This window comes from Ochotona curzoniae, unplaced genomic scaffold (assembly GCF_017591425.1).
Source record: "Ochotona curzoniae isolate NIBS_2020 unplaced genomic scaffold, NIBS_Ocur_1.0 contig_1014, whole genome shotgun sequence".
Taxonomy (NCBI): Eukaryota; Metazoa; Chordata; class Mammalia; order Lagomorpha; family Ochotonidae; genus Ochotona; species Ochotona curzoniae.
The window spans coordinates 1,429,224-1,442,654 of record NW_024464920.1 but is presented as its reverse complement, the minus strand read 5'-3'; the positions used below and the strand labels follow the sequence as shown (position 1 = coordinate 1,442,654).

Sequence of the window (13,431 nt, the reverse complement as noted above, 5' to 3'; positions counted from 1 at the left end):
CACAGCTTGTGTTTTGGTCAAGGTTCAGATTCGTTCTCTTGATGTAGATTCTGTCCCTTTGTTCCTTTTCTGCATATTCCACATGTAACCTGTTGTCGCGTCTTGTCTGCTTGGGAGGCTCAAGTATTTGGGTTCCTGCTGTCTTCAGGGGAGACTGGGTTTGCATCCCAGGTTTTCAGCTGTGCCTCTGGTTTGTCCCCAGACTTTGTGGGCGTTTGGGGAGTAATTCAGCAGGTGAAAGCTCTCGCTCGCTCTTTTGTATTTCTCTCTCTTGTTTTGTCTCTGTCTTAAATAGTTTTTAAAAAATTGTCAACAGTGTTCATAAAAATCTGTGTGAAATTTGACGTTTGTCCAGCGTGGTGTAGCAGCACTCCTCGCGCTCCTGCCATGCTCTCCCTGCAGTGCTGTAGGAACGGCTCGCTGGACCATGTGTCATCAGCACGCAGGAAGGTCCTTCTTAGATTTATTACTCCTCATCACTCTCAGAATAAAGTCCACAGTCTTTTTTTTTTTCCCCCCCTTAGTGTTGGAAACTTCCTAGATCTTTAGTTCAGGGTTTATTTATTTATTTGAAAGGTAAAATGACGAGAGAGGGAGAGACATAGATGAAGATACTCTGTGCATTTTTCACTCAAGGACTGACGTGGAGGGCTGGCATGTGGTGCAGCAGCCATGTTAAGAGCCCTGCTCCCAATGTGGCTCCCTGCTGGTGCACCTGGCAGGGCAGTGGAGCATGGCCCAAGAACTTGGGTCTCGGGTCTCTGCCATCCATGTAGGAGACATGGATGGAGCTCTGGATTCCTGGCTTTGGCCTGGACCAGCCATTGTGGCCATTTTAGGGCTAAATCGGGGGATGAAAGATCTGTGTGTCTGTCTGTCTCAAATATGCATATATTTGTATATTTGTCTGTCTTTCAAATAAATAAATATATGTATTAAAGATTTTATTTATTTTTTTTGGAAAGGCAGATATACAAAGAGAAGGAGAGATAGAAACATCTTGTGACCGCTGGTTTCCCTTCCCAAGTGGCCTCAATGGCAGGATCCAGGGCTTCTACTGGTTCTCCCATGCTGGTGCAGGATCCTAAGGCTTTGGGCTGTCCTCCACTGCTTTCCCAGGCCACAGGCAGGGAGCTGGAAGGGAAGTGGAGCAGCTGGGACAAAAATCAGCACCTGTTTGGGATCCCAGTACATATAGGATCCAGAAATTTTTTTAAAAACCGTATATGATTTGGCTTCTGGTGTGTCTTCAGGCATCATTTTGTTCCTCGTAACCTTTGCTTCTTTCCTTCTTCTGTGGTGGGAATCTTGCATTTCTGAGAACATAATCCTCCTGTCCACCTGGAGGCCTTCACATTTGTTGTTTTCCAGCCTGGATGTCTGCATGAAAATCCCTTCATTTATTTGAGGTTTCTCTTAAGATATCCTGACCTCAGAAACATCCTGACTGAGCTGTTACTTTTTAGCTTTCGCCTGCTCCATTTTCTTTTATGATATGCATCACCACTTGATATATATTTGCTTTTTGAATATTTATTTTATTTGAAAGGCAGAGAGAGAACACTGCAGTGCCTACAGTGTGTGACAGTGGGCCAGGCTCACTGAAAGCCAGGATTGGGGCCTGGGAGCTGGGGACACAATCCAGCTCTCCCCTGTGGATGCCCAGGACAGACAACTCCGGGGAGTTCACTGTCAACAAGTTGAAATCTGAGCAGAACTGGGACTCAAGCCTAGGCACTTTGAGAGGGAATTCAGGCATTCCAAGTGGCTGCTTCACCTATTGTTCTGCTTTCCACCAAGGCCTTTAATAGGATGAACATTCTTTGAGGCAAGGCCTTCATCTACTTTATTACGAACCCCTTGAAAAGTGCCTGGCCCACAGTAGACCCTTACATGTTTCATGAAGGAACACTTCTTGATAATTGTAGCTCTGATGTGTGTCCCCCAAGCACATGGGTTGCCAGCTGCTTTCCCTAACTGCAAGGGCCTATTTTTTAAAAAGTTCTGACTCCTCCTATTGAGCTGTTGGCCAGTATCCTGCTTGTTAATGAAAGTCGAGTGTGATGCAGTCATGAACCTCATCAGAAGTTTCAGAGGCGTAGTGGATCGAGGGGAGGTTGTGGTCAATAACCTTGGAAGCCTGCTGTCAAGGGAAAGAGGTCTAGGCCTCTTGGTGCTTTCTGTTCATTTACAGAAATCACGGACGAGGACAACAGCATTGCCGCCATGTACCAAGCTGTTGGTGAGCTGCCCCAGGCCAACAGGGACACATTAGCTTTCCTCATGATCCACTTGCAGAGGTGAGCACAGCAGAAACTTGTTCCAGGAGGCAGGGAGTTTTCCAAGGGGAAGATAGTGTGAGTTGGGTCTTTGGTCTGCATTTAAATATAAGAGAAAGTCTTCTAATTTAAACTCTTTTGCTTAGAGTGGCTCAGAGTCCAAACACTAAAATGGATGTTGCCAATCTGGCTAAAGTCTTTGGCCCTACAATTGTTGCCCATGCTGTGCCCAATCCGGACCCAGTAACAATGTTACAAGACATCAAGCGGCAGCCCAAGGTAAGAGTTCCTACATGCCCATGCATGAGAAAATGATGAGAAGTAAGCTCTGAACTTTAGAAGTTGGCTGATCTGTGTGGTGGCTTCTAGGTAGTAGAGCGCCTGCTTTCCCTGCCCGTGGAGTATTGGAGTCAGTTCATGATGGTGGAACAGGAGAATATTGACCCCCTTCACATCATCGAAAACTCCAATGCCTTTTCAACACCACAGACGCCAGATGTGAAAGGTGAGGGCCAAGCTGTGCTTCTCCGAACACCTGACTCCCTCTGAGTGGTCATGTGCCTCTTTCCTGCCACTGTCAGAGCTGTTTCAAATTTATATTCTTCAACAAGAATTAGATTTACTTTGAAAATTTTAGCAGTAAAGGTAAAATTTGTACAATTTTGCCATTCTAACATATGTATATATACATATATATCTTTTCACTTTTCCATGTATTCTTCTGTGTATGAAGGTATGTATGTCTATACTCATGGACATACTAGTTTATATGTAATTTGTTCTAATTTAATATATTGAAAATTTTTGTTTTCTCTGTAATCTTATTTTATGGTTGTAACCTTTGTTTAAGTATTCAATTAGGTATTAACATTTTTTGTGAAGAATCCTGTATGATATTGTGTGTACATGAGAATATGTAAATAGTTGTCCTTCGGGATCTACTGGGGGTTTGTTCTCAGCCCCCGCTGCCACCACAGCAGACACCCATCTCCGAGGATGCTCATATTCCTGGAAAGTGCAAAATGGCATGGCCTTTGCATATAACTTGCCCATATCCTCGCATGTACTTTAAGTTATCCATTGCTCATGATGCTTAGTGCAGTGTAAATGCTATGTAAGTGTTTGCTACACTATATTATCTAGGAAAAATAGTACACATGGTAAGACCCAGAAGAAGCTCCTGGTTACTGGCTTTGGATCAGTTCAGCTTTGGCCACTGCAGCAAGATGGGGTGTGAGACCAGCGGATGGAAGATCTTTGTCTCTCTGTAAATCTGCCTTTCCAATAAAAGTAAATTTAAAAAATGATTTATTTATTTGAATGCCAGCATGACAAGGAGAGACAGAGATCTTCCATCTACTTACTGACTGGTTCACTTTCCAGGGGCTGCAACAGCCAGGGCTGGGCCATGCCAAAGCCAGGATCCTGCGAGCGCCACACTGGAGTGGCAGGCGTCCCAGCACACGGGCCATCCTCTGCTGACCTCCAGGTGCGTCAGCATGGAGCTGCCAGAACTTGGACTGGCATTGCAGGCAGTGGCTAAACTCACTGCATCCCAGGACTGGCACCCCTGAATAGTGATTTTATAATATAGATGAACTTTCTAAAGCTTCCACATATGCATAGAGTTCAGGTTTTTTTATGCACCAAGATCAACTTGCAGTTCTACTTTTCATGAGATTTTTGAAGTGTCCTAATAATAAATTCTCAAAAGCACAAAACACTAACCTAAAGGACCTAAATATTTTATTGTTTCTCAATCTTTCGCCAGTTTGATTTTTTAAAGGCTTCTGTTAATTTATATCGCCACCAATAATCTTGTATGAATAGGGTGGTTTTATTCTGACCTTACTAACATTGGATACCTGTTCTTTCATCATTGCAAATTCTTTTTTAAGTGAGCATTTTGTTTCTTCTGTTATAGGTAATTGAATGTTCAGATGGCTAGGTTTATGAAGTTTGGAGTTTGAAAATGGCCTAAATCAGCAAGTGAATGTCATATTGAGTGGTTGCCTGCGTAGTTTAAAAGCCGTACTAGCAAGTTAGAAAGTAATAACAGAAATGATCTCTGGAGTTTTGCACTTGAGTGCTTCAAAGGATCATCACTGGCCGTTCGGGACCGCTGTGCTGCAGTGGTTGTTTGCTCATGTCTGCCCTCTGGTTTTAGTGAGTCTGCTGGGCCCTATGACCACTCCTGAACACCAGCTTCTCAAGACCCCCTCGTCCAGCTCCCTGTCACAGAGGGTGCGCTCCACCATCTCCAGGAACACCCCAAGGTAGGCCTGCTCAGGGCACAAGCAGTGACTGCTTCCTGTCAGACTGAGGCGTCTTGAAACAAACATTGACTTTGATCTCAGCTGGCAGCTAGGCTGTAAAAGGAAACGTGAAGTTGTAAGAAATCCTTCTTCTTGAAAACTGTTAGGCAAGAGATGGAGAGAGTCCCAAGCAGAGACAACTCCCACCCACGCCTGCAGGGACCTGAGCTGGAGCTGGGGACTCAGGGCAGGTCTTCCGGGTGGGTGTAACGAACCCACTTCTCTGAACTGTCGCTGCTGCTTCCAGAGCTCAGAGCGTATCAGGAAGTAGAGTCAGGAGCCAGGGCTGGGAGTTGAACCCTGCTCCTCTGAGCTGTATGCCTGCTCTATGCTGCTTGCTTTAGAAAGGCTGTCAAGGCCTCTACTCTCTACTCTTACTGGCAGCAGGCATACCTCACAAAAGAGCTGTCTAGGCTTTCACTTTTGTTTTTATTGAAAAGAGATTTACAGAGAGGAGAGGCAGAAAGATTTTTAATCCACTGGTTCAATCCCCAGATGACTGCAGCAGCTGGAGCCGAGATAATCCAAAGCCAGGGGCTGGAGCTTTCTCCAGGTCTCCCGCACAGGTGCAGGGTCCCAAGGCTTTGGGCCGCCCTTGACTGCTTTCCCAGGCCACAAGCAGGGAGCTGGATGGGAAGCAAGCCGCCGGCTACAAACCAGCACCCATGTGGATGCCAGTGCATGCAGATGGAGGATTAGCCAGTTAGAGTGCTGCACCCACCCCCAATATGACTGTTTAATCACTGTATTTTATATAAATATTTTCTTTCTTTCTTTTTGTTTTTAGATTTGGTAGCAAAAGCAAATCTGCCACCAACCTAGGACAACAGGGGAACTTTTTTGCTTCACCAATGCTCAAGTGAAGTCAGGTCGGCTGCCACTTACCAGCATCTACTGACTGCGAGAGAAGGCACACCTGTACTCTCCGTGCTGCAGCCTCTTGTACTCATTACTACTTTTAGCATTCTCCAGGCTTTTAATCAAGTTTAATTGTGCATAAGGGTTTTATTGAAACTATATATATCTCTCTCCTCCTCAAGTAACGTAATATCAGCACCTTGTGCTAGCTGGGGTAGTGTGGAATTCACTGTCATTCTTTTTGGGATGGAAGACATCCTTTTGGCTCAGAGTCAAATGTTGCTCGTGGAATGACCTTTCTCTTCTGTCACGTAGGACTTACTTCCCTGAGTCAGTGACAAACCCCTTCATCTTTGATAGAGCTAACTCGTCTCGGGTGGGGAAAAAGTCCAGGATTTAGCATGGCTGCTCTGTGTTATGAATTGAACTAGACAGTGGAACTTTCCTAAAAGGGGGATAGGTTGAGGAAGGAACTTGAGTTGGGAGGAAGCTTAGCTTTAAATTGGATTAGGTTCTAATAAGCATGAAGTGGCACAGCCTTTTAAATGTTATATTACAGCCTGTATTTATCTCTCATGATAGGGTCCTCTTCTGGCCTTGGGTTCAGCTGGGGTCAGAGGCAGTTCTAAGGTTAAACCCATTCTGATGTTGGCCCGCCCCCCCTTCTCTTCCCACCCTGCCCTTCCCCCTGCTCTTCCCCGCCCTGCCCTGCAGTGTGAAGGCACCTTCTTCTGTTGAACCCTAGTTCTAACATTTGGTATATTGTCTGTTTGGCATCCTAGCTAACAATTAAGGGTAGGCTGTGGGGGGAAATTGTCAATAATTCACGTGGCAAGAAGAGCCACAGTTTTTTTGTGTTTGCACTTTAGATACTAAAACTTTCCCATAAAACTTAGCCCCGGCTAGATAAATGTGAGCTTTTTCTTCTATTAGAGTAATTTCTCAATGTCTGTAAAAATGGGTTTCTTCTATAGAATGAATCTGGATCATATTCTGCCTTGTCTGTAAAACGTGTATTTGGAAAAAAAGTAAATAGCTTTTTCAAAGTGAACATGAGTCTGGTTGTAGTCTTTTAGAAAATATTTTCCCTTAAAGCATCTTGTCTGTTCTCATCTCCGTTTCCCTCTGTGGACACAGTCCAGCACTCCCATCCCTGGTTGGTTTCTTCCTTATTTCAGTCTCTTTCTTTGTCCAGAGCAGAGTCCTAGATTTGTCCTGTGACTATTTTCCCCTTGTTTGAAGAAAATACTTTAAACAAAAAGCAAAACTTTAAAGCAAGTCTTTAGGGACCAGAGTGGTGCAGATTAAAAAGAAAAACTGCCCCTGGCTGGCTGCCTGCCTGGAACATCCCTCACTGCTGGAAGTGACTCTGGAGTGAGCTGGGATGATTAACTCAGGGTACCTGCACTCGCAGCTCTGAAGCTGGTGAACAGAATGTATCTGAGATTGAAGGTAAACAGTTGCAGGCTTAATATGGAACTGTGGAGAGAGGAGGCAACCTACTGGCTTTTTTCCCAGGAGGGGACAGCTCTCACAGCGGGGCCATTGGCCTCAGCCAATTGACAGGGGGTGGGTTCCGTTTCCTGTGTCCCCCCACCCCCGTGCCTGCTAGGCTGCTGCTTTTTCTTATGTTTTTGCAAGCCTGGTGTTGGCCCAGCTCCATACTTGCTGTTCCGTAGTATCCCCCTAAGGTCCATTTGAAGTCACTAATGTAGAAGAAGTAAATGGATTGTGTAGCGTTCGTGAAGGCGAGGCAACGCTGTGTGGGAACTGATGGCCCATTAGCGCAAAAGGAGATGTTCCTGTGTGTCAAATGTTGGCAGCTAGTTGCTCAGTTCTGGGGCTAGGTCAAGAGACGTTGACTGTGAAAATAGTTCTGATATTATCAAAGGAAAACATGTACCCACCTTCAACTAAGAGTCCTTCACATGGAACAGCCCAACTTTTAAAAATAATAAATTCATTTTATTTTTGATGATTTTTATGTAGTTGAGAGGGATGCATGCCCATGTGAAATACTGGTTTGGGTGGGGAAGATCAAGAAATTGGGGGAAGTAGATGAAATAACCTACTCCAGTCTAGGGAGAGAAGAGGAGAGAACTGCTCCCAGCAGGCCAGCCACATCAGTACCCAGGAATGGGGTTCAGCCACCCAGTGTCATCCAGGGTCCCTGATGTGGAGCACGTTCTGAAGATACAGCTCTAAGTGATTTTGATAGTTCTGAGATGCTGTGGATTTCATTGCTCCAAGGTTGAGGAAATCCTTCCAAGGTCCACTGGGTGACATAGTCCATCTTAGAGTCTCCATTTGCCCAGATACTCGCTGTCAAAGCTTGACCAGGAGAACTGTCCAATTTGTTCCATTGTATTAGACGTCCTCTGCAGGTCTCAATGAACTGGCCTTCATGAGCAGCTGGGCATACCATCCGCTGCACAGGTCTCAGTAACTGAGGAGACCCAATTATGACACACTCCACAATCCTGTGATTTTCACAGTGGTTGGGGTTCTGAGTCCAACGATCCAGTTGAGGGGTCCCCAAAGAAACCTTGCCAGAGGTGACCCCAACCTGACTCCTGAGCCAATTTGGGTTCTGTCTCAGTCCTTCATCCATGTCAGCCCACACACACACTGGTGGTTGCAGTTGTTGGGTTAGTTCTGTCCCCAGCCCCATCTTGTACGCAAGCCAATGGATGCTGTGGCCCAGCCTAACCACACACTTGGCCCTCACGCACATCAGTGGGAACTGCAGCCTAATTGGGGGTCCATCAGGCCTGCCCCAGCCCTGGTTACTGCGCATTCCACCATGTGCAGCAGCTGGTCCCATTCAGCTCGTACACATCACTGTGTGCTATAGCCTAGCTTAGCCCAACCAACCCCATTATCTAGCCCACACTCGTACCGGTGGGTGTCACCACCTGTCTAGCCAGACCTGTCCCTAGTCCTGGTTCTCATGCTCACTAGTGAAAGCTGTAGTCCATCAGAGATATGCCTGCAATTTTTCTGCTAGGCCTACATTTAGCCCTGGATCTTACTTTCCAAGTGGTTCTATGGTCTAGCCTGATAGGACTTACCCCCTAGTCCCAGCACCTGCTAGCTGATGCTGTGTGTGGCACAGACCAAGCATCCCACATTTATTGTGGCTCATGCATGCACCAAGTGGGTATAATCACCTAGTCCAGCCTGGCTGCCCCCAACCCAGCTCGTATGCAGGCAGTGGGCTCTGTAGCCCTGGCCAAGCTGGTCTGCCCCCAGTCCCAGCTCTCAGGCTCACCAGCAAGAGCAGTGGCCCAGCAGGGGAGCCACCTGTCCCAGATCTGATGTGTGAATAGCCCAGCATTTTTAGAGCTTGCTTTGATGTGACATCTGTGGAAAAGGGCCCAGTACTTTTGGGGGCTGCTGTCACCCACTTTTTTATTCTTTTTTAAGATTTTATTTATTTTTATTGGAAAGTCAAATATACAGAGAGGAGGAAAGAAAGAGAGGAAGATGATTCACTCCCCAAGTGACTGCAACGGCCGGTGCTGCGCCAATCCAAAGCCAGAAGCCAGGAACTTCTTCCATGTCTCCCGCACGGGTGCAGGAACCCAAGGCTTTGGGCCATCCTCGACTGCTTTCTTAGGCCACAGGCAGGGAGCTGGATAGGAAGTGGGGCCACCGGGATTAGAACCAGTGCCCATATGGGATCCTGGTGTAGGCAAGGTGAGGACGTTAGCCACTAGGCCACCATGCTGGGTCCGACACTGCCTCATATAATGCAGTTAAACTTTACTATCTCACTGACTAATTAGGGAAATAAAGATTTGTTTATTTCAAAGATTTTAGAGAAAGAGATAAATTTCCATTTAAGGTTTATTTATTTTATTCGAATCTTAGAATTAGAGAGGGAGAGAAACAGACACATCTTCCATGTGTGGGTTCACTCCTCGAGTGGGCACTGTGGAGCCAGGAGCTTCTTCCAAAGTTGGGAGCTAGTTTTTAGTTTTTAATATTTTTTTATTAGAGAAAGATGGAGAGAGTTTACTCCAAGTTGTTCACACAGCTGGGGCTAGGTGAGAAAAAAACCTGGAGCCAGGAGCACAACTGGGGACTCCTGCATAGGTGGCTGGAAGCCAGCTACTCTGATCCATCACTGCTGCCTCGCAGGTTCTCCATCTGCAGGAAGCTGTAGGATGGAGCTGGGGCAGAAATGCAGCCCAGGCTTTCCGATACAGGCTGCAGATAAGTTAACCAATGTCTGTCTGTTGGTTCGTTCATTCTTTATTTTAAAGAATTTCCCTCCAGGGAGGACTGCAGAGTAGCCAAGTTAAATCGGTGTCCATTGCACTTTTATTTTTTGGATTGAGTGAGTGAGTGATATGAAAGGCAAAGAGAAAAGAGAGCTTGGATTCTCTGATTCACTCTGCAAGTTGGTGCAGTGACAGGGGCTGGGCCACATCAAAGCCAGGAACTTCCTCTGGATCTTCTCCGTGGGTGGCAGGGGCCCAAGCCCTTGGGCCGTCTTCCCCACTGGATCAGACGTGGAGCAGCTGAGACCTGAACAAGCACCCACATGGGATGCAAAGCTTGCAGGTGGCAGATTAACCCAGTTTGCCACAAAGCATTCCTCTGTTGTACTTATATGAACCTAAGTCCTGTTGGGTATCCTACAGAGGAGCAGAGTTTTGCCACAGTTGAACCACTGCTGTAGATGGTGTCCTTTCTCTGGCCAGCTTCTTGGGCTGCCAGAAACAGGACAACAGCTCCTTGGTTGGAGGACACAGTGTTCTATCCCTGACTGCCTCGGCATCGTTTACTTGCAGGCAGCAGTGGGTGTCACGGTGTCACATGTCAGGATGGCCTTTGCTGAAGGCTCACAGCTTTCCGGTACAGCATGTTGCTATAAAATTGGAACATAGTTTCTGTTCATGTTTTACCCACAAATGCGATGCCTTTTTTCATCGTAACTCTGCATTCATCACTCACTATGGCCTTAACTTTTGCACGTGGAGGTGTGACAATAAAACTAAGCACACATTTCTCTTCCCTTCACAGTTTCTGGATAGACTTGTTATTGGAGATCTTAGCAACCTCAGCTTACGATTTCTATTCATTGAGAACTTCTCACATTTTCTCATAAGAAAAGCACTCCGCAGCTTTTGTTTTGTTTTTGTAGATCTGAATTGCCAGCACCACTATTCTTGCTTTTGGGCATCATTATTAAGTAAAAGAATTACTTGAAGAGCCTTGTGATAATGAAACAGTTGATTTGAAGTGAAGGGCAAGGGACTAACGGGGCAGGTACCACATACAGTGTGGACACACAACAAAAGCAGATTCCCATTCTAGGTGGCAGAGAGTGGAATGATACAAGATATCTGGGGGGTACACTGTTCTGCAGGTTTGTTTTTTGTTTGGTTTTTAGGATTTATTCATTTGTTTGAAAAGCAGGGTGACGGAGACAGTGCCATCTTCTAGCAGTTGTTGGTTTACTCTCCAAATGCTAGGCCAGGCTGAATCCAAAAGGCAGGAACTCCGTCTGGGTCTCCATGTAGGTGGCAGGATCCCAAGTACTTGAGCCAAGAATCTGCTACCTCCCGGCTGCGTTGGCAGGAAGCTGGACCACAAGTATGGAGTGGCTAGGACGCAAATCAGCACCCTAATACAAAGTGTGGGCATCGAGCAGCAGCTCAACCTCCCTGTCACAATGTTCGCCTCCAGAAGAGTGAGCTCGCGTCCATTGGCTAACGCCCCAGCGTGTGCATGAGCCAGGCCCAGGCCGGTACAAATCTCCGCAGCAGGGGCAGTCCAGGTCTCCCAGGTTACAGGAAGCTGCAGCTGGGAGATGGCTAGGGATTGAACCCCAGCACGCCCAGTGTGGGACACCACATGGCATGTGGCCATCCTGATAGTGAGGGCGGATGCGGCCTCCTGACTGGCCTTCTCAGTAATGCGTCCCCTCCCTTCCAGTCCTCAGCAGGAGGAGGGAGGGCTGTCGTGCAAGGCCAGCTTTCACAAGCGAGAGGCGCAGCGTCCTGAAGGTTTTCCATCGTGTGCCTTCATGAATCTTGCTTTTGACTGATTTCGGAGTTGGGCCATGTGATCCATTGTGCTTTAAGTGCAAACAGCGTTTAGAGAATGACCACTTAACCCAAGAACTTAATGATTTTTTTTTTTTTTTGCATTCTCTCTGTAGCAAGTATATTTTGTAAATAAGTGAAGGCTCCGGGCGAGAGGTCCCCTGACCTGTGTAATGTATTACTGGCTCTCTATTTGTTGTTAGTTTCTATTCACAAGATCAGGCAGGAACCAGTTTGACATTGCCAGGGATCACCTTGTAGTGTGTGTCTGCTTTGTTCTCTGTAGTTATGGGCTTGGAGAAAGAACCCACTTTTCACGGACTCTTGGAAGGATTTTTCCATTTGTCTACCTTTTCCCTCTGTCACTTAAAAAAAAACATTTATTTTTTATTGGAAAGGCAGATTAATAGAAAGAAAAATCTTCCATCCGATGGTTTACTTCCCAAATGACCACAACTGCTGGAGCTGAACTGATCTGAAGTCAGGAGCTAAGAGCTTCTTCTGGGTCTCCCACATGGGCACCGGTCCCAAGGCTTTGGCCCGTCCTCTGCTGCTTTCCCAGGCCACAAGCAAGGAGCTGGAAGGGAAGTGGAGCAGCCGGGGCACGAACTGGCATTCATATGGGATTCCAGCACTTGCCAGGTAGAGGATTAGCCATTCGAGCCATCGCCCAGGCCCTCTATCTATATAAGCAGGCTTCATTTAGCCGTGTTGTTTTCCGTGCAGTGTTAGCTTTCATATCACACAGTCGGGCCACCATCTGCGTGCTCAGCTGTTGAGATGTCTAACAAAGCACCTGCCAGTCAGTGTCTTCCCTGGTCATCACTGAAGATGGAATTAGGAACAGGTTCTCCGTAAAGCCTCCAGCAGAGTTAATGGGATGATTTACTGTGCCAAGTGCTTTCATTTTTATTGTGATCACCACACCTGTGTGAGGTATGCGTAACGTGTTGCAGACCCAGAGAACTGGACCCAGACTCCCGCCAGCTGATGTGTAGTCTACACACGCTTCTGCCTAGGAATTCCGACACGTAGACTGGAGGTCAGCCGTGGTGCTTGCTATTCCAGTCTTCTTTCTTCAGCATTGTGGAGACTGTACGTTGTCAGGCATTTAAGTGCTAGTAAAAGGCCTTTGTTCAGAATCAGTGTATTTGTATCTGATGCCAAGAAGGATCTTGTTCTATAAAACTAGCACTGGGGCTTGTATGGCATGGCAGGTAAAGCCATGGCTGTGACGCCAGCATCCCATGTGGGCACCACTTCAAGGTCTGGCTGCTCTACTTCCAGTCCAGCTCCCTGCCAACTTGCCTGGGGACGACCCAAGTGCTTGGGCCTCTGTGCCCAAGCGGGACACTGAAAAGAAGCTCCTGGCTTCAATCGAGCCCAGCTTTGGCCATGGTAGTAGCCATTTGGGGAGTGAACCAACAGATGCTAGATCTCTCTCTCTATAGATAGATAGATAGATAGATAGATAGATAGATAGATAGATAGATAGATAGATTGATTGATTGATTTATATATAACTCTGCCTTTTAAATAAAAGTAGATCTTTTGGATATTAAAAAGCTTAAATAAGCAGAACCATGGAGCAGGATGATGGTGTATGCTTTCCAGAAGTCTGTTTTACAATGCCTTTGTGGTTTGTTTATTTTTTTTTAAGATTTACTTATTTGTATTTGAAAGTCAGATATGTAGAGATGAGGAGATATAGAGAGGAACATATTCCGTCTGATGATTCATGCCCCCAGTGGCTGTAGCAGCCAGAACTGAGCCTAACCCAGGAGCCAGAAACTCTTCCCGGTCTCCCACATAGGTGCAGGGTCTCAAGGTTTTAGGCCATCCTCAACTGCTTTCCCAGGCCACAAACAGGGATTAGAACTAGTGCCTATATGGGATCCCGGGACATTTAAGGCGAGGACTTGA

General features: G+C 46.5%; 1 protein-coding gene across 1 annotated transcript in view; it reads left to right on the top strand.

The window, feature by feature from the left end:
• Positions 1-8,817, top strand: part of RACGAP1 (Rac GTPase activating protein 1) — a 43,832-nt gene extending 35,015 nt beyond the window's left edge. The window contains exons 13-18 of the mRNA XM_040978905.1: positions 2,195-2,300; positions 2,426-2,558; positions 2,649-2,784; positions 4,447-4,555; positions 5,382-5,666; positions 8,787-8,817. Of these exons, the coding sequence (XP_040834839.1) occupies positions 2,195-2,300; positions 2,426-2,558; positions 2,649-2,784; positions 4,447-4,555; positions 5,382-5,457 (560 nt within the window). The 3' untranslated portion in view covers positions 5,458-5,666; positions 8,787-8,817. The remainder of the gene's footprint in view (positions 1-2,194; positions 2,301-2,425; positions 2,559-2,648; positions 2,785-4,446; positions 4,556-5,381; positions 5,667-8,786) is intronic.
• The last annotated feature ends 4,614 nt before the right edge of the window (positions 8,818-13,431 follow it).